The sequence below is a fragment of the Rhagoletis pomonella genome, unplaced genomic scaffold (genome assembly GCF_013731165.1).
Source record: "Rhagoletis pomonella isolate Grant_MI unplaced genomic scaffold, Rhpom_1.0 Rhpom_scaffold_00007, whole genome shotgun sequence".
Classification (NCBI taxonomy): Eukaryota; Metazoa; Arthropoda; class Insecta; order Diptera; family Tephritidae; genus Rhagoletis; species Rhagoletis pomonella.
In genome coordinates, this window is record NW_023458561.1 from 47,917,612 (window position 1) to 47,940,724 (window position 23,113).

At 34.4% G+C, this 23,113-nt stretch overlaps 2 protein-coding genes across 5 annotated transcripts in view; one reads left to right on the forward strand and one right to left on the reverse strand.

Annotated features, from left to right (window-relative positions):
- LOC118742962 (RING-box protein 2) overlaps positions 1-23,113 on the forward strand; it is a 71,064-nt gene that overhangs the window by 5,080 nt on the left and 42,871 nt on the right. Inside the window, exon 1 of one of the 2 annotated variants that reach the window (XM_036475402.1) lies at positions 20,692-20,973. The exons of the other annotated variant lie outside the window; for it this stretch is intronic. Coding sequence (XP_036331295.1) covers positions 20,850-20,973 — 124 coding nt within the window. The 5' untranslated portion in view covers positions 20,692-20,849. Of the gene's footprint in view, positions 1-20,691; positions 20,974-23,113 lie in introns of those variants that run through there. 2 annotated transcript variants of the gene reach the window in all.
- LOC118742961 (facilitated trehalose transporter Tret1) lies at positions 1,138-20,355 on the reverse strand. Of its 3 annotated transcripts, none has more exons than XM_036475398.1 (9): positions 20,249-20,355; positions 13,500-13,722; positions 12,917-13,411; positions 12,431-12,834; positions 12,180-12,330; positions 3,499-3,624; positions 2,625-3,410; positions 2,215-2,500; positions 1,138-2,118 (listed from the first exon to the last, which is right to left on the reverse strand). In XM_036475398.1, exons 2-9 carry the CDS (start codon positions 13,584-13,586, stop codon positions 1,931-1,933), a joined length of 2,523 nt encoding a protein of 840 aa, XP_036331291.1. In that variant the 5' UTR covers positions 13,587-13,722; positions 20,249-20,355; the 3' UTR covers positions 1,138-1,930. The 3 variants fall into 3 exon arrangements, with proteins under 3 accessions (XP_036331291.1, XP_036331292.1, XP_036331293.1); XM_036475399.1 differs by having other exon boundaries at positions 20,202-20,285; XM_036475400.1 differs by lacking the exons at positions 12,180-12,330; positions 12,431-12,834; positions 12,917-13,411; positions 13,500-13,722; positions 20,249-20,355 and adding an exon at positions 3,976-4,247.

Consider the following 23,113-nt stretch of genomic DNA (forward strand, 5'->3'; position numbering starts at 1 on the left):
AACCAAAGTCTCCGGATCGTTCTGGCAAAGAACAAAAACGGAACAAAAGCCTAAGGAACTTTCTCTTGAAGAACCATTTGGGAACTAAAGTCTCAAGAATTTTCTGACAGAGAACGAAACGGAAACAAATCTTCTATGAAATATTTTTGTCATAGGGTTTTATTAGTTTGAAACGCTTGAATATTAAAATTAACCAAAAAAAAAAACGAATGACTTAAGGCACACACTTTTTTTTTTTTTTTTTTTTTTTTTTTTTTCATAGAAAACTAAAAATTTTTCCATAAATAGGCAGTGCTATCTAATTATAAACGATCTGAAGTTGAAATGATCCGGCTATCCGCTGATTTAGAATTAACAATCATGGGTTACACTGAAACGACTTTTCATCCCATCATGCAGACGCCACTTTCATTATTAACCTTAAGTACACAAAACTTTTGTTCTCGTTATGTTCTCTAGCAGAAAGTTCACCAGACTTTTGTTCTCGATTTCCCGTTCTCATTTTGTTCTCATTGAAAACCTTCCCGAAAGTTTCGTTCTTATTCTGTTCTATTTGAGAACGTGCCCAATAGTTTTGTTCGCATTTTGTTCTTTACGGAAACATTCCCGAACCGTTTGTTCTCATTTAGTCTCCGTTAAAACTGCTCTTAGTACTTTTTCTTCCGCTTAGTTCTTTTGTGGGGACGTTCTTGAGATTACATGCAGTCCTAAACCAAAACTGCAGCGCGCTCTCGGTCCCTGCTTTAAATTACCATAAGTTCAACAATCGTTACAGTTCTAATTTATTCTATACCCTATCCTCTTCAACGAAAGCGATGATGTTTCTAGCGCTGTTAAGATTTTTTGTCATGGCCTTGCTCAAATATATCTGCGGCGCCTAATAGCCTTGAAGGCTAAGGTCCCACCTTTTCCGCTTTTAGTGTCTTCTCGGGCTCCAGGTCCTCAGCATCCGACCAGAAATTGCTTGCTGAGTTGTGATATCGTGCCCCCTAGGTGGGAGCACCTCTGCTTCACTGTGCAAGTGATGTTCGAAATATAGAAATTATACAAAAGAGGGGAGAATATACTAGCCTGTGTGAACCCCGGTTTTAACAACCTTTAGTGCTCTGTTCAAAGCAGATTTTCGTCTAATATTTCTTCATCTCAAGAGTACTAAAAAAAAGCTAACTTGCTTTCGGTCATTGTACACTTCGGTTTTGGTCTATGAACCTTTTATATTTGAATGTTTTCTTTGTTTTAACAGGTACTTAAAAATAATAGGTAGTTAATTTATATTGGTTTACAATAATAATAATTGTTTTTAAACTATTTCATTATTACTTTCAAATTTGCATTTCTCAACTTTTGCTTTTTTCTTAACAAATTTTGGTTATTTATATCCTCTAACTTAATAAATATATGTAGCACTACAAGTCAATATAATAATAGAAAATTGATATTTTCCATCAAAAAACAAAGTACACAGTTCACTACTACATTTTTACGGTAAATACTACTAATAACACAATATTTTTTTGCATATCATAGTTTGTTTCTTCTTACATATTTCTTTTTAAAAAATTTTGCACGCCTCATGTCACAAACCGAGCAAACGGTAATTCACTCATTCCTTTGCCCAGCGGCTAATAGACTACATCACATTTAGAATATAATAAATCTCATCTACATAACTTCTTTGACTTGCTAACTGCTTAAATAACTATATAATATTCGTACATTCTAACTGCGCACTTTATTTCCGCTTTGTTCGTCAAACTTTACTTCATACACTGGTTCCTTAGAGCTGCTGCAGTGTCACGGGAACTAGATTTAAAGTTAAGGCACTTAAACTAGTATTTGGTTGTATGTATGTATGTATGTACACATATATATTTTTATGTACATGTATTACGCATACGCTCTACGCATGCCGGACTTGAGTAATACCCTTCTACATATTGAAGGACAGCGGTTTCATGTTCGCCACAGAGGACATACGACGCACGCGACCCATCATTTTGCGTTCAATATCTTCAAGAGTTTTGCCCTGCGTCTCTGGCACATACAGTATCACGAAGAACAAGCCCACCACACAGATGGAACCAAAAAGCCAGAATGCACCATGCGCACCCATTGTGTCTGCAAATATTGAAATCGAAAAATTAATGTTGCTCTGTTGATCTCAATCGTGTGTGTGCATACAGGTAAATACATATGTATATAGGTGTTACTCACCAATCATGTCGCGGAAAGTCTTCGTTACGATGAATGTACATGACCAGTTGAAAGCCGTGGCCACCGATGCGGCTGAGCCACGAATCTTTGATGGCAATATCTCGCCCATCATCAACCAGGGAATTGGTCCAAAACCGAGTGAAAAGCCAACTACGTAGATAACAAAACTAGCCAGTGGCAACCAACCAATTTCAGAGATATCCATGCCAGCTGCTTTGCAGTAGAAGAAACCGCCAAGTGTGAAAAGTGAAAGAATCATGGCCACATCGGAGATATACAGTAAAATCTGTGAAAAGAAAAAAATCATGAATTTGTATCCATAAATGTAATAACATCTACATATGTACATCATTTATATATAATATACATATTTGCATTTGCATAAAAAATATTTCACACAATCTTAGTACCTTACGTCCCAGCCGATCGATAAGTACAGTTGCCATAAATGTTGCTATAAAGTTCACCACACCCACAATGATTGTACACACATTGCCATCAATGGTTGATCCCGCATCTTGAAATATCGATACTGTATAGAAAATGACTGCATTTATGCCGCTGAGCTGCTGGAAGAACATAAGACCCAACGAAATGGATAAAGGCTTCAAATTGCTGCGCCTCATCAACTCCATTAGCTGATTGCCTGTTGCATGTCGGTCAGCTTGAGCTTGTGTTCGCAATAGACCCTTCAATTCAGGTTCCACATCGGCTTGTCTGCCACGCAGCCATTGTAGAGCACGACGAGCACGATCTTCACGTCCACGTGAAACATACCAACGTGGAGTTTCGGGTATAAGGAACATAAGTATCAGGAAGGGCACAGGTAGTGCACCACCAAGGAAGGCTAGCTTCGACCAATCCATGTATGTACCGGCAACGAAACACAGTAATATGCCTATATTACCGAAAGCAGTAGGCAACAGACCCAATGAGCCACGTACTTCAGGCTGTACCGTTTCACCTAAGTACACGGGCAGCGAGAGCGAAGCAATACCCACGCAGAAGCCGGCAAGCGCACGGCCAGCTAGCACCATGCCAACGTTAACAGCACAGGCGATTAGCAGCCATGAGATAATGAAGGGCACAGCGGTTGCGAGGATAGTGTTGCGACGACCAAGGTATTCAATGAAGGGACCGCCAGCAATGCCACCGGCTAAGCCCGCCAAAGGCATTAGACCACCGACCCAAGAGGCCTGAAATTGAAGTCGGAAGATTTATATTTTATTTTGTACTGCATTACGCTTCTAATAGCTAACTGAAAAGTTTAAGTTGCAAACTTACCGCTTGTGGTGTTACGTCGAAGTCTGTGTAATTCCGATCAGTCATGGAGACCAAGGCTGGCGAAGTATAGGCGGATGAGAAACCAACAACCAATGAACCCAGGGACACGCTAAGTGCAGCAAGTACCTGAAAGAAAAGGAAATCTTATTAAATAGTTCGATAGCAAATAATTATTCAAGCTTTGTAGGTAAAAGTGCACTTAAAACTATATTTCTAAAATTTTTGCCGCCCTAGATAATTTTTTGAATCGTACATTTGTATGTACATATCGATGGTGCTCTGCAATAACGACATAATTCAAACTCTAATCCTTGACAAATCCATGTTATATCCTTACATAAGTAAGTAACAAGTATTACTTAAGTAGTAAGGGTTTTATTTCTAAATTTTCGAATAGCGTCCATATTGCAGTGTACCATCGGTATGTATGTATGTATGTATATAGCATGTAGGACTTAAAGCGGTTAATAACTGCACCTGCTGAAAAATTCCCGATGGCTTTGGCTCATCCTCGAGCACTGTGAACGACATAAAAGTGTCGGCACGTGCAAGCAACTTCATTTTGAGGCGAATTTTAAAATATTTCTTACACCGCTAAAACTTTGTATCAATAGATTTCGTTGCATAAATTTTTATGGAATGCTACCTACAGAAATACTGTAGAAATGTTCTAACGAGCCTACTTTAAACGAGGTGCTGCTGCTACGCGTTGTTCGATAGCTGGAAACGAACTGAAACTAATTTGTTCATATTGCACTATCGTCGTAATGCAACACTTTTGAATACTCGATAGCTGTAGGCTGCCCTGCTGTGGACGCTACAGCTGCTGCTGTCGCTTTCTAGGATCGCTGACTGGCGTAGGCGGTGCAGCAAGCGCACACGATTTGTTGTACGCATTGTGCATCCGAAGATTAAAACACATTCGTTCCAGCAATACATATATGCACGACGCCGTATTGTATATTAACATTTTTTTTCAAAATTTATTTCAAACTTTTTATTTTATTTTATTTTTTAAAGATTCTGATAAGTAAAGAAGTAGCAGTCACTTATGCTCGACCCAGTGTTGGACGGAGTTTGTGGTAACTCTTATTAATGCTGGAGAGATAAGAATGTATACAAAAAATACCGTTGGAAAATATTACTTGCCATCTAGAACGTCTACAATTTCGGAGAGTGGCCGAATAAATAACTGGTCATTGTTTAATCAAGAGGCAAGTCCCATCTGTTGCAATGAGGATTAAATTGAAAGCATAGTACACTATTCTGAAAACTATGCTGTGCTAGCGGGGACTAGCAGCCGCTCATTTTTCGCATTGCTTTTATTCCTGCTTGGCGGACCTTAGTTCAGCAGGCGAAGGGGCGCGAAACGAGCTGCTGAAACGGCACTACAAGGGGCTCACTGAGCCAATGTGTGCCCCACTCTGTTACTGAAGGCAGACAGCCATTTCTACCTACCCTAAACTACATAGGTTAGTGATAAGCTAAGCTTAATTATTATTTTTTATTTCCTTTTACATAGTTTATTTTTGTTAAAAGTTTTTAAAATCGAATTACCCCATTTTTATTGCTAGCAAATGGTCATAGAATATTTTTGACGGTCAAATCTGTAATCTTTTCGTTAATGAACTTTGTTGAAACATTTACAACAAAGTACATAACACTAGGCGTGATAGCGCCTCACTATGACCCTAGCCAAGAACATCACCACTTTTATTACATATGTACATATTTCCCCAACCTTGCTCACCTAACCACGCTACTCATTAGTGCTGCTTGAATTAAATATTTGTAAAAAATTTTGGCTTTACATATCTACATATGTATGTATGTATGTATGTACAAGTGTGCACATAAGTATGTAACTTTGCCAATTATAAATTGATAACGATTCTATAAAATATCGGTTCATCCAATTCGTTCGCAGAGTCCAGTGATGCGCATCTGCGCTTATCACGCTGTTTTCGAATGTGCTTTTCAGCCAGCCGATTCTGATAATACGAGTAGCTAGCTACAAATTGAAAGTACAAAGGCAACAGCAGCAAAGGCAGCAGTAGCAGTAGCCGTAGCAATGACAAAATCAGTGTAGCAGCAGCCGCAAGTAATTCGGTGTAGGTTATTTCTGAGATCGCGCTGATTAAGCGATTTTGGTTTGAAGCAGTTCGCATTTATTTTATTTTATTTTTTGTCAACTGTAAATACTGCCGCAACCGTGACACTGATCCGCCATAGCGTTGATTTTTTTTCTATTTAAAAGTACAAATTTTTTACTTGTATTACTATTAGGCACTACGCTAATTTCGCACCGATGTTAAGCTCCTTTTACATGCAACTGAAATGCATTCTTAAAAATGTAAACATTCGCAGGCTATGCTATGAAAATACCATGAATAATTGTGGAACGTACATACCCACCTACATACATCTTTCACGGTACGTATTTCATTTTTAATTTTCCTGCAAATTATTTCATTCGGCTGACTATCTGCAAACGTTTATATCCTGTTTGAGTCAAGGTAGCAAAGCCTAACCATCCATCAAAAGTTGATTGGCTGAAATGTGAACAGAGCAGACGGTGCATTAGAGAGCGTATATCCCGCACGTGTCCTGCTTGTTACCTTGACTTTGCTTTAACGCATCCTACGCACTCAATGAAATTGCTATCATTATTTAGTGCGTTATTTATACTTTATTCAATTTATAGCTTAAAAGACGCCTTATGCCTTTGCATCGTACACTTGTTTATAAATATAGCAACAGTTAAAAATTTATTGCCCACTAGCAGGCCTTCGATGCGGGCATTCTGGGTGGCTATGTAATACTATTGCATTGTTTTAAAGAAGTCGAAAGACATTGAAATGTGGCTTAAAACCTGGGCAAGTTTATGCAGAAGTACGTAAGTCAATCGTATGTGGTCTTCAATGTAAAGTTGAGAAACAAAGCGAATACTCCTACATATGTAGCTCAAAAATTATTCAGTTCCCAATGCTTCGGATTCTGAGCCAACTATGAAGTTTCAAGCCTCTAGGTCATCGGAAAGTTGATCAAAAATTGATTGCAAGATTTGCCCCTAACAAACAAACAAACATACATAAATACATACATATAAAAGCTTGTAAAAATAGTATTTTTTCTCTTCTATTTCAAAGAAATCCCTATATGGTTCCTCATGACTTAAAAAAATGTAACTCTTGTTCAAGAAGTACCGATTACAAAGACCTGCAGTGGTTTCCCTCTTAAAATCTAATTAGCAATTTAAGTAGGTGTTGGGTACTTAGCTACGAAAAAATAATAAAAAAAAATTCCATCACGTACATTTTCCGAGAAAAATAACTTTTTGCATTTATATTCGAATTCCCATAAGTCTCTCTTATCTAAGTAGTCTTTTAGGGTATTTTTAACCAATACGGTTGTTTTTTTTTTTAAGTAAAAGTCTAAACTATTTAATGTATTGTTTTATCATGAAAATCGTTAAAAATTATTTTTATCAGCGTATTATTAGCGTTAACTTCGAATTTCTGAACAGCGCTGTATTTTAATTTAACATAAAAAATAACATAATTGTTAGAAGAAAAGGGAAAAAATTTAAATTTGTGTTTTTACCTTTTAAATTTTTGAAGAAAAAAATAAACGATAAAATCTGCCTGATATTTTTTTGAACAGAGAATAACTTGGAATTTTTTATTTTTATTTTTTAAGTACCAATAAAAAAAATAAAACACTATAATTTTGTTTTTTTTTTAGACTAAGTTTTCGTTTGAATCGGGACCGCACAGGAGTTTGTGAATTTTAAATAGTCTACGTATTTAACTCGGAATTTTGCTTAAACTACTGGGACTTTTTCGAACGTTTTCAATATTCTTCGTTTTATATATTTCGGAATTTTCGCTGCTTTTCCGTACTTTTTGTGACTTTTTGGTATTTTTTCAAGATCTCTCGGGATTTTTCGTTATTTGTTGTTTTTGCTTTTATTTTTATTCACATGTAATAAAATAAAATTCTTCGCGATTAGTCGAAATTTTGTCAGGATTTTAATGGCTCCTTTCGGGAATTTTTCGAGATTTTTTGGCTCTCTTAGTACCTATTCAGAACTTTTCGGAATTCTTTTTTCACTTTTAAGGATTTTCAGGGGCTTTTGGGAACTTTTCGGGACTTTCCCATTTTTTTTGTTTTTTATTTTTCGAAGTTTAGCGACCCATAAATAATAATTTTTTTCGAAAACAAGCATACAGTCCGAACGCTATTAAAAAACTTTTACAAATGAAATGTTTTCTTGGCTGGTTATTTTCCAAAACAGGCAGGGTCTTAAAACTTCGCATTAAATATTTAAAAAAAGTAAATTTTTTCTTTGAAATTTCTTTAAGGAAACACTGCTGTTGGGTTTAAGTTAATCCCCTGGCTGCAATAGGCATATGAGGGACTATGATTGCATTTCCATTTTCTCTAAGAAGAGCTGGCCTTTAAGCATAACTGAACGCGGATAGCTTGAAAAGAACTTTATCTAATTCGTGTATAAATGCCAAAGCACTGAATAACAAGTTAAAGGGCGAGTAATTCAGTCTAACACTGCCAAGGTCATATGCTGTTATTATTTTTATTACTATAAGCATTTTGCTAATAGGTATAAAAAATTGTATGTCAGGTGCTACAATTAAATACTTCAAGCTTTCAGTTTCTTAGCCGCCACGAAAAAGTTCAGCTATTTCAGGCTTTGATGATTTTTATTAAAATTAAATAATTATTTAATTTTCAAGCTTTCTAATCGCTGCTTGCGCGAAACTTGTATGACTACATACAGACATATATACCTTTTAGTAAAAACAATATTTTTTCATACTCAATAAAACGAATCTATATTTTTTTACGCTTAATACGCTTTGCGTAGAAAGAAAAATAAAGTGAGATCATTGAAAATTCTCCATCAAGCAAAATTATCCATAAAATTGTTAACGTTGAGGAGTTAAAGATCTTGAATGGTACAGATTTTTCTGTAAGCTTAATTATTTCTCGGTTTAAGTTTCGATTGTTTCATTCAAGCTGTCACATTCGCAGCTGTTTAAATACCAGTGTAATCGAAACATTAATGGCCGCATTCATAAAAAATAAAGTAGGTTTAAAGAGCTTTATAAATTGACGTTTTCATAAATTTTTCAATTTATAAACCTTTTATAAGCTATTTTTTTATGAATAAGGCCATAAGAATGCAACCATATAAATAAGTATTCATCTAATTATAATTATTTCAACTGATTCCCATTGTAAAAAACACCGTTACAATTGCCAATAATCGTCCATAACGATTATACTCGGCCGGGACGAAAGAAATAAATAAATAAGAAAAAAAAATTACTTTAAATAAGAATTAATACAAATATTGATTAAGCATTCATAGAGCGTTAGTTTATTTTGTTGACTAAAAATTTCGGTTTAGTAATGCAAAACTCTTTTAAAGGAGGAGATCGGACAAGTAAGGCGTGTAAATACTGTGGTTTCCGAATCAGATGATCGCAAAAAGCGTTAATTTTATTGAGTTTTGGATAGTCTTATTTTACTGGCATTAGGGTTGTATCTTAGGGCGGTAGTAACTGAGATTTGATGGGTAGGTACTAAAACGGGGTACTTGAGATCAATGGACTAAAAAAAATGAACAAATTTGTGCGAAATTCGCGAAAATCTAACAAATTTCAAAAAATTGTCACCAAAATTTCAAACTTTTTAATCAGAATCTCTAGAAAAAATTTTAGTTTGCACTTTTGTAGCCCAATAAATTTAAGTACAATAAAGTTTCAAGTTTGTGAAAAATTTCATCATCAAAAGTCATTTTTTGTTAAGACTTTCACGCATTTTCTTCCATATAAACAGTTTTCGAACTTACTTTGTATGGAAGAAAACGCATGATCCCAACCGCAAAAACAAATTATTAATAATTAGTTAAAATATTTTTTTTTTTCGAAATTGTCTTGCAAAAATACACTAGACTTGGGGGGTGTACGGCGAACGTTTTTTTCTTTGCTGGTAAGGTGGTACGGTGTATGTATGTTTGTATTTAAAACTCTTTTTTCAGATAATTTTCTGGGGAAAAAGCTCTTCGAATAAACATTTTCATAAAAACATGATTTTCAACACTGTCAAGAAGCACATTAATGTTGCTAAATTTAGACGAAATACATATTTTTGTAGAAGGATATAAAGTAAAAAATTGTATGATTGGCCTTGAGAAGGCTAACAGATTTTGCTTTGTGTGGAGCTGAGGCAGTCTAAATTACATACACACATACATACATAACATTTTAAGACTTAACGTCCGTCCGATTTGGTTTTACAACTTAGAAAAATACACGTCTAAAAAAAAATTCAATATATCAAAACTGTACTTTTTTAGGCTATTTGTCAGACATGAATCTTTATGAAAAATCAAATATTGTGTAAATTTTCAAACAACACTTGTAAAAATAGTGTTTTAAAAACACCTTTCAATTGAATTCGACACCTTTAAGACTTTCAATAAAACTTTCTAAATACCATATCCTTTCGATTTTCACCCCACTCATTTATGTATGTACCTGACTCCAAATATAAATTGGCTGGTAGTTCTCGTTTATGTCGAATTTAACATTTGGATCCATTTTCGAACTCGAAAAACACTTGCAAATACAATTATCCTCTTTAGCAATGTGCCAATATGTATGGATTTCCCAGCTTTAAAATTGATTTATTGGCACGACTGGCGTTTTAAACGCAACTACGTTGAACTCCTGTGTTACACTCAGTCTATCCACTGATTCCTAGAGTAGACCAGCACAGCCTCGTAGAATTTTTATCAGTACAATAAATTGTAAATTGATTATGTCTTGAAAAATATGTGTGTTTGTATTGTTTTTTTTTTATTTTCATTTTTCAATTTCATTGTATTCACACTTTGAGGTCATTTAATCTCTCCAGACAAGTCGCAAATTTCGATTATCACTTATATATTTTAATACGTACATAAATATGTATATGTACATATGTAATATATAATATATAATTGCTATGTATGTATATGTGTAAGTTTATTTAATGATTCGAAAACAAAACTATTTACTCATCTTCGAATTTCGAAGAAAATTATTGTTTTTTTTTTTGTGAAAAAGTGAATATATTTATTTACTTACATATACTTATATATATGCACATAGATCATGCAAGTAAGCGAAATCGGTGGTGTGCGAAAGTAAAACCACATTTGTTATCATCACTATACAAATGTTGAAAAATCTATTAGGCATTTGAGTGCTAAGATTTTTTTTTTTTAAATATGTGCACAGTCCCATTTGGGATTCCCTGTACTGCTGCTATCAAGTGTTTATTCTTCAAGACAGTTTAAAACATGTTTTAATTACTTTTGAAATGCATAAGTACTGAGGAAATTCGACAAAGTACAAGTACAAAAATATTATCTCACATTATACATACATTCATTTATGAATATGTAGTACATATCGGCGTCAACAATGCAAAAGGCTCTAAATGGCACATATGAAATTTTAATAGGAGAAGCAAAGCACCGAAACTTTCACCTTATTGTACTAGAATTTAATGGGCTTCAAAATTTCTTACTTAGAAATTTTCTAAAAATTATGAATAAAAAGTTCGTTGTGATTTTTTTTTTTTTAATTTCTCTAAAAAGTTTGAAATGTCGATTTATATGGCATTAAGTATTATGTAATTAATTAGACCTTAATAAAAAAAAAAACATTAAACAAGCAAAACTGGTCAAAATGTCTTTAGCCTATTTTGTATGTTTATGCAAAATTCCACAAACGATTTGCTGTTAGCTTATATTGTTTTACTTTAGTGCATTAAAAATGTAGGAAGCAAAAGAAGCTTTTTTATATAAATGCAGTATTTTCCAAAAGAAAAGTATAATATGTACTGAAAAAAGTATAGAAACGAGCCTTAACCATACGATTTGCTTTCCTGCGCAATGAACGCACCAATCGCTCTTTAAGCTGATCTATACCCGGAGTGTAGCGATAGATTATAAAACTGCTTTCAAGAACATGCACCAGTTACTTGCTTATGTACATACATACATACATACGTATTAGGGTGTTCCTTAAAATATCAACATAATGGGACACCCGTTTATTTTGTTCTACGTAAATAATATACATCCACGAAAATTTCATGACTAAACAATTTTTTTTGGTCGCCATTAGCGTTCGAAAAAGTTTAATTTTCTTTTTAAATCGCAAAAATTTTGAATTTGTAATTTATATAGATAAGTTTCAATAATATAATTTTAGTAGATTTTTAATCATAATTTGAACGAGTTTTTGCTATTTTAAAACAAAAAAATTTCAAACCCTAAAGCTAGATTTCCACTAGGCATTAAATGACAAAAATTGTAATGGCAAAGTCCTTACGTTAAAAAGATAGTCATTAAATTCATTTCCATATGGCCTTTCTTAAATGCCTCTCAAGTTTTTGTCATTTCAATGCCTAGTGGAAATTCGGCATAATAGCGACATTTAAAAGTTTGTTCAAAATTTTAAGGGGAGCTTCTTACAAAATGTAGATGTTTATACTTTAAGGACCACCCTAACACATATACATATTTTAATGCTCTAATTAACGCTAATTAATTACATATAAAACCTACACTTAACTACTATTTTCTTATATGTAAATTAGCTCACCTGCGTCCAAATATATATTGGATTCGTTGTCGGTCGGTACACTTCCAGTTTGGGTTTGCCATCCTCGGTGATTTGTCTGACAAAAGGTACAGCGTTGCGCAGGTTTTCATTTTTCTTTTTACCCATTTCATCCATTTCATACAGTCTATGGCTGTAACAAGCACCAAAAAAGCTCATTAATTTCTTCATTCACACTTTCACCCAGCACACACACACACACACACACACACACACACACACAGTTCACTCACCTCTTTCGGGAGTCTGTACTTATGGAGCGTTGTTGCTGGAAATGTTGACGACTTGTCAAATAATCCTCCTCACTTTCACTTTCCAAGTCCTTGAGATCAATAATGACCGGCTTGGTTATGTCCTTGGGGCGGTGTATTAAACGCTTATGCTCCACATCATCCGCTTCCTCTTCACTGTCTGTACTGGAACCCTGCAGCACCTTTTCCAGCCTGAAGCTGACGCGGGGATCTAAACTTTGATGTTTTCGACCTTGGAATTCTCGTCGATTTTTACGAAATTCTTCCTCAGAGGAGGATTCTTTCAGCATGTCTTCCAGAAAGCGTGTACCCTTCACATCAAGCGAGACATGTTTTTTAGCTTGAAACTGCCGACGATTGTCGTTTGCAAGTATGTTTTTGAGGTCCTGAAAAATGTAAATAAAAACGAAAAATATTTCGGACATAAGTAGACGGATTTTTTTCTTTTTTTAAACAATTTTTACATACCTTCAATATACCCTTGTGGTCTACGCTAATTGTTTTCTGTTGTTGGTAGCCACTGCGCAGGCTCTCGAAATTATCCTCATCACTGCTGTCAACAGAGCGACGCTCGAAGGACACGCGCGATCCCTTTAGCGACTGCTTGCTGCGTTGCAGGTCGTCATTGGCTAGCGAAACTGTGCTGCGCTGGTGGTGATCGCGGTGACTGTGCTGTGATGACGGTGGAGGTGGTAGCGCCACGAAATCCTTATTGCCGCCGCCAGTTTTAGTCTGACTGCTAGGCAGCGGCAATGTGGGTGGGGCGCGTATGTCATTGTCTTCAATGATTGGACCAAACTGTAGAGGTGTATCGTCGACGCTGAAATTATTTTGCGGCACCATTTGTCTTTGCTGTGCTGTGGGTCCTCGTGGAAAGAGGAATGGATCCTCGGGTAGAATTGTGTCCAAACTGGTTGCTGTGTTGGATTGAGAGAGTCCCTCTTCGACGCGTTCGTAGCTGTCCTGAATGGTGTTGGTATATAGAATGCTTTATTAGTTTTTTGTTTTTTTTTTTTTGCACATTTGAGCCTAAAAAAGCTGAGAGATTTACCGTTGAACGCGTGAGTTTGTCCTTTATTTTGCCCATTGCATTGCTGAGCGGTTGGTGGCCACTGCCACGGTTATCTCGTCCACTCATTGTGGTGCAGTTTTTTGTTGAATTTTGTTGTTCTTTTGTGTGTTTAACGTAGTTAACTCGACAATTTCTCAACTTCTGCTATTTACCACACTTTGAATTTTCTCTTTTTGTTGCTTATTTGTTTGATAATAATGCGCTAAAAGAGAGTAAGAGAAGCGAACGATGTGTGAGTATACTTTGAAGAGAAAGAGAGCGAAAGAAATGTGAAATTGTACGCTGCAGCATTGCACTCTTTACATGCAAACGCTCGCGTTGCAACTTACAAGCGCAACGAGAAGCTGTGAGTGCATTTTTTGATTAGCTGTTGCAATTTCGTGTGCGCTGATTGTAATTGTGGGCGCGTAGCATTGATTGTGTTTTTTTTGGTAGCGTTTGCACTTCAAATGTCATTTGCGAAAATATGAAAGTAGAAACAGTTATTGCGCGCGCACCTGTCTCCGTTTGATGCGATATTTGCGAATTCTAATTGTCTGCTTTTTTTCTGTGTATGTGCAAATATACATACATACATACGCGCAAGTATGTATGTAGTTAACTATTTAGTTTGCCAGATTTTGTTTACAAATTATTAAATTGTTGCTTTCAAAATTTCTATTACTCAGCACTTTTACTTTATTTATTTGTTGCCTTTTTCACTTTCGCCGTTTGTTTGCGAAAATTTAATATACATACAAACAATTGCACAGTCAAATAAGTACTCGTGTATTCACTAATTGTTTTCGGCCTTTGTATTTCGATTTTCAAAAGTTCTTCTAATTTTAACATTCACGGTCTTTGTTCGCTTTGCGTTTGCACGCCAAAGTTTGCCCGCTCTGCACGCCCGCTTCTAACTATACGCCTTGTAAATCGCACTGCCTGCGGTTTGCATTGAAGTATGGCAGATTTGAGCAAAAAATATTTAGAAAACTACATAGTGTATTACGTAAAAATCGCAGACGGAGCAATTTATTTTATTCAACTACATTTATTTGTCTTCTTACCGTCTGGGCTTAATTAACTTAGACAGTTAGTACATAGTATTGCGTGTATTCAAGTGTGTAAAAATAATGAAAAAAAATCAATTCTAAACTTAGAGTAAATTTGGGAATCATCCGCTCATTTTCAAATAAATGCAATTAATTTCATTTCTGACATAAATTCCGTGATAAAGTTCCTCACTAAAGGAGGAAAAGCCTAAGAGATCGTTATGGAAGTGATGCCGTCTGTTTACTTGGACTCTTGCCTGGGAGAAACAATTATTTATCAATGGTATATTCTACTGCATCACTTGAAGTCCATTTAAGTCCTGATAAAGAAGCAAGTGGCAAAAATGGATAGAGAACAATTACGATAATTTTGAGTATCCTTTATGCTCAACTTGTTACAAGTATATTCAAGGTCAGCGCAAAACGTCTGCCGAGTATAATTACATTGCTTTGGAAGCAGAGGGCACAAAGTTTTTATGCGAATATATGAATCACAATTTTTGTATGAAGTAGAATTGTGTACAATAATAAAAAAAAATTAAATACTCGCGTAATTTTTTGTTTGTTCTACTTTTTTTCTCTTTTTATTTTATTTTTTAAATTGTCGTACACATTCAAAACCAGGCTCATTTGAAAGAGCAATTCATCTGCTATTATTAGGACGTTTTTTTCATTTATTATACGTAACCTTCTGTTGCGAAATAAAAGGATTTATATTAAAGAACTTTATATATCTTTTGCAAATAAAGCCATATCGTTCAGACTTGGCGATTGTGTAGCTAAAAATCCGTACAAATTAAAAAAAAAAACTAAGTGTTCATTTTGAAAACATATTAAAACCAGGTCTTAAAAGCCGCAAGGTCTAAGCAAGGATAGCAAACTCTGTGGGTAATTTGAAGCGTTATAGAAAATCTCAATTCAAAAAAATTTGGGTTTCCTGCACATTCGGAACGTTGACTTCCTCTAAAAATGGTTTTGTTTTAAAATCTTGTATATATCAAATTAGTCAGAAAAAGAAATTTAATAAACCGCATTACTAAGAATTATATGTCCATTTTCGAAAATATTCCTTCACTGTATATAACGCTCATATCTTATACATTACTTGAGCTAAGACAATTATCGATATTTTTTAACAGCTAATAAAATTTGTAGTGTATGGTTCGGTTGCCCCCTTCTTCATATCGAAACCTGAGTGGAAGTTCGACCTATCTCGGCAGCCAGTTCGAAAATGCCCTATCTCAGAAAACTTTTCAAGAACGCCCTATTTAAGAATTTGGTTGAAGAACGCGCTATTTCTGAATTTTTGCAGGAGGTTTGTACTTTAAAACTTTTTTGTTGTTAAAATCACGAAATTTTGCATGAAAATCTGCATGTATACAAGTTCAATGACGTGAAATTTTGGCGCTGCCACATAGCTTAACACCGGCTAAAACATCCACAGTATTTTTGCATAGAATTCCTTTCCGCGTGGGCGGCCTACGGATCATAACCCTTAATCAGCAGAATCTCAATTCCTGTGTAGTGTTCGTCCGATACCAGCATGTGCTCGATGCCTGTACTCATTGAAAGTATCGAAGAGAATACTCGATGCTACTTAAAGTATCGCTAGGAAATACTAGATTCTACTTGTACTCGAAAGTACTCACACAAGAAATTTTAATTCAATGCCCATTTACAAAATAACGACATAGTACTGTGGAGAAAGGCTTATAGCCCAGTTATGCATACTTGCACTGCTATACCATTTTTACGTAAAAATCAAAACCCAACATAATTCTACATGTTAAGTGCTATTAGTTGGGTAACCGCTTACACGCACAGCCCGTTTAACAGATTCTTATGTGACAACTCTTATACAAAGCTAAGTATGCATAACTGGGCTATTATGAAGAGCTGAAAATGCTTTTTGATATCCTTCTGTGTATTTTGAAAAGCGGTTACTTGGAAGTGCTGAAATAGGAGATGATAAGTAATTAGAAAGCTCATTGTTTACTCGTGTTTGATTTTTCGTTTCAAAACGATCCATAGACGACGCTTCTGCAAATCATAGGCTGACTGCACAACCTCCTCTAATTCGATACGATTTTCGTTCTCCACTTTCGTTAGTTTTAACCCTAGCAAAATCGCGTGGTTCACATCTTGAATCGTTTTTTTTTTTCAAAAACTACAGCACAGATCTATTTTCAGTTGATTTTCCCAAATTTAGCAAACAAGTAAATACTTGTACTTTGTACTCGATACCCATGAATTACTTGTACACGCGTATCAAAGTACAAAAAATACTCGGTACTTGGTAGAGGTATTCGAGTATATACTTCTAAGTACTGGTATCGGAACATCACTATTCCTGTGTTGCCGGTGGAGAGAGATGGGGCGGGGTCGCCTCTTCTGTCTGCATTTATTGTGCATATGAATATTCAAGGTGGCGTGAAATAAAAGAAAATGCTTTGTTTTTTGGAAGTTCCAATTTTTTTTTCATACGTCTGGCAGTACACTTTTTCTGTCAGTTTCCACCATTTGTTTATTTGGCTATTTGTATTATATATTATAGCGAAATAAAGAGATAATTATACGTTAGATATACTACATATTTTGTGAAATTGTCTACAAAAATTTATTTAATTAAAACTATTAGTTACTAAATAGTGTGTGTTATATTTAACTATAGTTAAATAACTGCCAACATTCGCAGCGATTTCCGTCCAAAAAACGTCTCATGCTTTGCATAAAAAAGCAATTGGTGTACTATATGATAGCCAATCCTGATTTCCTTTAGCATTAGTGGTTAACTCTCCTATATTAGTTATTGAGGGAATTTTTTAATTTTCATCCTAATTCTTATATTTTGCTCCCCTTTGTTTGCTCTATGTATTTATATAAGACCATCACTTATGTGCAAAATTTCTGCTTTGATTTCGGCATTCTGGCTATTCACCGAGTTGTTCATGAATATTCAGTAATATTATTTTTTATTTATCTTTGTATATATGTACATTGAAATAAATACATATAGTATGTAGTATGTACGTTAACCCGAAAATACCTGGTTATGTATGTATTTTTGGCACATATATTTCGAGTACCTCTGTAGTTAAGTGCATCTATTTTTATTTTTTCCTCTTGTTCTTAAAAGCTTTTACTTTCTCATCAGAAATTTTTGCGAAAATTTATATTTTCTTTAGTATACGTACATAAATACTCTACTGGCACATGTTAGGTGTATATGTATGTACATTTTTAAATACATATGTACTTAGTTAGCATATTTATGACTTTCGTTTTCATACAAGTTTTTCTGGTATTTTCGCTTATGCAGAGTTTCATTGAATAGCGAAACATATGGTTCTGGTTTGATATACAATACTTTTTTTTTTGTTTGTATTTGAACAATACTTATTTATGTACACGTTATGCCAAAGCCTATTAATTTAAAATTTGTCATTTTTGATATGTCTTATAAAAACTTTCTTCATTTTCCTTTTAGCAAAAGCTATAGCAATATTTTGTTCTGATTTACTGTAAATAAAGCGCGGTAAAGTGTCTCTATTTAATAAATGTACTTATAAGTACAAATTAGTATATGCTTCATTGCATACATAATTGGCAAAAAAAAAAATACATTGGAGATTCGAATTTGGAAAACCTGGCGATATGTGCAAATATTAAAATTGATTGAAGTAGTTTTAATTTAAAATTGGGCGGAAGTGCAAAGTGTATATATTTTTTAAATATAATTATTTTATTTGCTTGCAGAATCTTTAACACAGAAAATTTTTTTAGTGAATTTATGCCAAAATTTCTACAAAAGTTATATACATATCACAAATATTGACTAATATTTGTAAAACAAAAAATCAAAATATTTTTCTAACAATTTATTATTCTTGTAACTTTTTAGCTGCGTATAATATTTGTATATAGTATGTACATATTTACTAGAGCTCTTGTGAAAATTTGAATATCCGGTTAGTCGACTAGTCGATTGGCAACTGTTTTTCGCTTGATAGTCGAATAGCAATTATTTGATAAGCTGCTCGAATTCGACTTACCGTTCACTTTTAAATAACCGCTAACTATCGAGTAGTCTGAAAATCGACTAACCGAAATTATTCGAATAGTAACGGTTGTTCACAATAAAATTATTATTAATTATTATTATTAGCGCGTTTGTGTTTTGTCAATAATCATAAGTACTCAAAACATATAAAAAAAACACTGTTTATTGAAAGAAAACAACTAATCGAGAATGAGGGGCTAGTTGAACAAGTCGAAATGATTAGTCGATTAAGTGAAGTCAATTTTTTTGAAACAACTTTTGCTAATCGATTAAGAAATTAGTCGACTAACAAGAGCTCCAATACTTTCGATACTACTAACTTTTATTCCTAGTTTGTTAATTCAAAAAAAAATTTGAGAATCCCTTCAGATGGGAAATATAAAAAACGGCCATCGAAATTTGAGTTTCATAGAAATTTTGATAAATTAACTATAGTTTTAAAATTTTCGCGGCCTTTTCGAATTAAGGAATATACTTTGCTTCTGTTTTAAAACTCTTTTTATGCATTCAAATTTTAGGAGTGCCTTTTTTATTAATTTTAAATTTTCTTATTTTTTTTTTTTAATTTTAATATATGTTTAATATATTATGATGTTTTTTTTTTGTTTTTTTTTTTTAGTTTCTTATTATATATCAAGGAATTACCTAAAAATTTTTATTTTTGTTTTGTAATTTGTTTTTATAAGTTTTTCAATACGCCTTACTATAGACGCCTGCAAAACTTTTTATTTCACAATTTTTTTCCGTTGTTTAATTCAATTTCAATACAAATTTTGCTCTTTCAGCAATTATTATGCAATGCATATGTGTGCATTTTATTAATCTTCTTGTATCTACCAATGTTTTATTGTTAGCTAACATTGTCTATCATTCAAACGATTATTATTTTGGCAACTTATTTTTCCAAATCAGTTAATTGTTTATTTTTATTTTTATTTGTTTTTATCTGACCTTCACTACTATTTCACATCACTAATTGCTGTTATATGTTTTTTGACGCGCCGAATATACTTCCTACCACTTGTTTTGATCAAAAGCGTTCTTTGATTAGCAGCAATTCGCCGCACTACTATACTAGCGCCGTGTTGATTCAACACAAAAAATAACAGCAATTTCTTGCTTCGATTTGCAACTTATAGATTTCGTTTTAAAAATCCAAGCCAGTCGGCGGTCCGTAGTAAAACATTCATTTTATTCATTTATTTCTTCTTTTTTTTTTTTGTTTTTGTTCACAACGTCAATTGAAAGGGGCAATCGGTTCGCATCGTAACAAATCGATTTTATAATCAAGCAATATTAAAAGAAAGAATAAAGATTTTATTATGCATTTCATTGGATTGCAATTTATTTCATAGTTTTTTGCACAGTTTCATAGTTTCAAGTCGTCGGTTAGTCGTGCTAGACAGTTGCCACTTCAATCCGCCGTTCAGTTAGTAGGTAATATCTGCGCCAACAAACACAACCACGCTTATAACCAGCGCACATAATATGCAACAACAAAAAAGAACAAAAAAAAATGTGCGAAACTTAAATAACGAATGTAAATATATTTATTTATGTAAATTTTAACAATCAGCAAATGCCAACTACCGTTTCGTCTCACTCGAATCGCACACAATTTATATTTGGCATTTTACCTTTTCGAATTTGATTTTGAAAATGTATCCACGCTCTAACTAAAGCACGCGATCAGTTTGCGCGGCGTTTATATAGTCGCTGCTCGAACGATCGCTCGCTCGCCCGCTCACTTAACGCCGACGACGATTTTGGTATCCAATTGAGTATAAGTTGGACGTGTGCTCTTGCTCTTTGCCGTCACGCTGCTACCGCTGCCGTCACCCCGGATCTGCACTACTTTTCCAAATTTCGCTGGCACAGCAAAATTTCTGAGCGTATCTGAGCAAAAACGAAGCAAAACGAAGGTGGTAAGATGCTATACATATATATGTACATATACTATATATGTATGTATGTACATGGGAGAATGTGCGCTATGGATATATATGCAACTCTTTTGGTTAGGAATAAGTACATAGCTGGAGGCGTATGGGAAGGCAGGGGCGATTCGCCGTACGTCGATTCATAGGCGCCCCACAAGTTACGTATGTATGTACACATGTACATATGTACATATTTATGTTGAAAGAAAATTAGTGTTGATTTTTGAATGAAACGCTAGCCGCTAGCGATCATTGATCTTGCAGATTGCAGATTTGTAAAAGTTTGAGCAAAAACTGCATGTGTACAAATTTAGGTGCCCGGCGGATCGTCCAACATAACAGAGCGCGAGAGAGGAAGGCTGGGAGGGAGCTGGCAGACGAGAAAGAGAATGTAGTAGAATCATCGTGCGCATTACATATTGGTAATTGTTTGTAATAAGTGTGCCAATTGTAAATGCACAGAAAAAATGCATTATGTGTGCGGCGCTCATTTGGCATTGAAAATTCATTGAGTTGAGCACCTACATACATACAAATATACAGGCAGACATACTAACATAAATATACATATACATACACATGCATGTAACGATCTAGATATCTATGTATGCACCTGTGTGTACTATGTAGATAGGTACCTTTCTTTCTTACCGCCACATAAATGTCTGACACACAAATAAAAATATGGGTTACTTGACCCTTGACGAGCGAAATACATACATACAAATTTCCACTACTAAAATTTACAAAAAGCTACATCCAAAGATTTAAACTACCAAGACAATTTATGTAGATACTTAATTCAGTCACACGTATTTCGAGTAAAAGTTATTTTTACACCACCACTTCGTTAATTGAATAATATATCCAATTTGACGCCGGATGCGCGTCGACCTACAACTTGACAGTGATTATATGTATATATGTTTGCATACGCTTTCAATTCAGACATAAATAAGTACATACAAATTTGCCATTTTTTAAACTTCTTGGCGGTTGCAAGAACGCCAATTTTTTGTATATTAAACTTAAGTACCCTGAATTGGATCAGAATGCCAAACAAAAACATCCAGCAAAGGATGTACGATAGTAATAATATTTTGCTAGGTGCTTGGCCGAGCTTCTTCTCCAATGATATGGAGCGCATCTTCAGGTTGTTACACAAAGGGGGGACCTACAGTTTTACGCCGCCTGCGAACGACAAATGCGTTTTATTAGAAGCTTTTTTTACAACAGAAATGCACTCTGAGGTTTGCCATTGTGATTCTTTTTCGGATGTCAATTTGACCAGGGGTCCAACCTTGGTCCTATGGAGCGGTAGTACGCAACTATCAGCACTCGGCTACAGCGGCCGCCAAGGATGTACGATGCGCCTATTTATTTTAATGTCTACAAAAACAATGGCTATGAATCATTTGCTTTTGCACAAATTTTAAAAATAGTGCGCAATGTGCAAAAGTAAGTATGTACATACATAAGTATGTATGTATGTACAAATGAAAAATATTGTTTTTCAAAAAGCTTTCAGTGCTTATAAATAAATATTTAATATAAATATGTACATATTGAGAAGTCTTTATTCTAATTTTAAATTTCACAAATGAACACAAAATCTTGGCCGACACAAATCCGGAGGCTCTCATTTTAATTTTAAATAAAACCAAATATTAGTGTTGGGCAGTATCGATACCAAAAGTACTCAGAACTCGATTCTCAAAAGGATCGACAGCACCCGATTTTTAAAAGTATCGATACTGACTAGTCCAAAGAACTAAGTACTCACAAAAGAACTCGAAAGTACTCAGTACTCAAAAAAGGAACTCGAAAGTACTCGGAACTTAACAGAACTAGAAAGTACTCAGTACTCAAAAATACTCTGTTCCAATAATCTCTTTGATACATGCACTCATGATCGATTCAAAGTACTCAGTATTGTGTTGAATAGACTTGAAAAGTACTGAGTTTTATTTACATTTAACGGTATTCAGAAATGATTGTACTCAATTTAAAGTTTCAATAATATTCATGTACAATACTTGCACCCAGTACGCACAGCTAGCCATTAATTTGACGTAATTTGGAATTCATATATTAATTTAAATAAAATACTGCCAGCTTGTGAGATTTCTACACTGTGTATATTTAAAGAAAGTGCTCAGTACTCTGAAGAATACCCGATCCTTGCCAAATAACTCGATCCTCAAAAGTACTCGATATTCCCAACACTACCAAATATAATTATTTTCTTCTTAGTTTTGTTTTTAGAGAATTGCGAGCATAATGGTGTTTGCTATAAACTAAATAGGCAAATATTATGTCTGCAAAATAGTATGACGCAGATAATAATACAAATATTTGGAGCAAATATACGCCAGCATTAAGTTAAAGAGATGAGAAGAAGGTGGTAATTGGTGTGTTTTTGTTGTAAAATCGTATACGATGATATACGTATCATCCACTCCTGTAGAGCTCGGTTAACTTGGTAGGTGTGGTCATTGACAATATCATTTAACAGTAGTCCTAGAAACATTGCATTTGCTCTAGATTGGACCAAAAAGGAGA

Coding starts and splice junctions, on each gene's coding strand:
- LOC118742961 (XM_036475398.1), bottom strand. CDS start 13,586: ATGAGTGGACGAGATAACCGTGGCAGTGGCCACCAACCGCTCAGCAAT. Junction 13,412..13,499: donor ACAAACTCACGCGTTCAACG/GTAAATCTCTCA, acceptor AACACCATTCAG/GACAGCTACGAACGCGTCGA. Junction 12,835..12,916: donor ACCACAAGGGTATATTGAAG/GTATGTAAAAAT, acceptor TACATTTTTCAG/GACCTCAAAAACATACTTGC.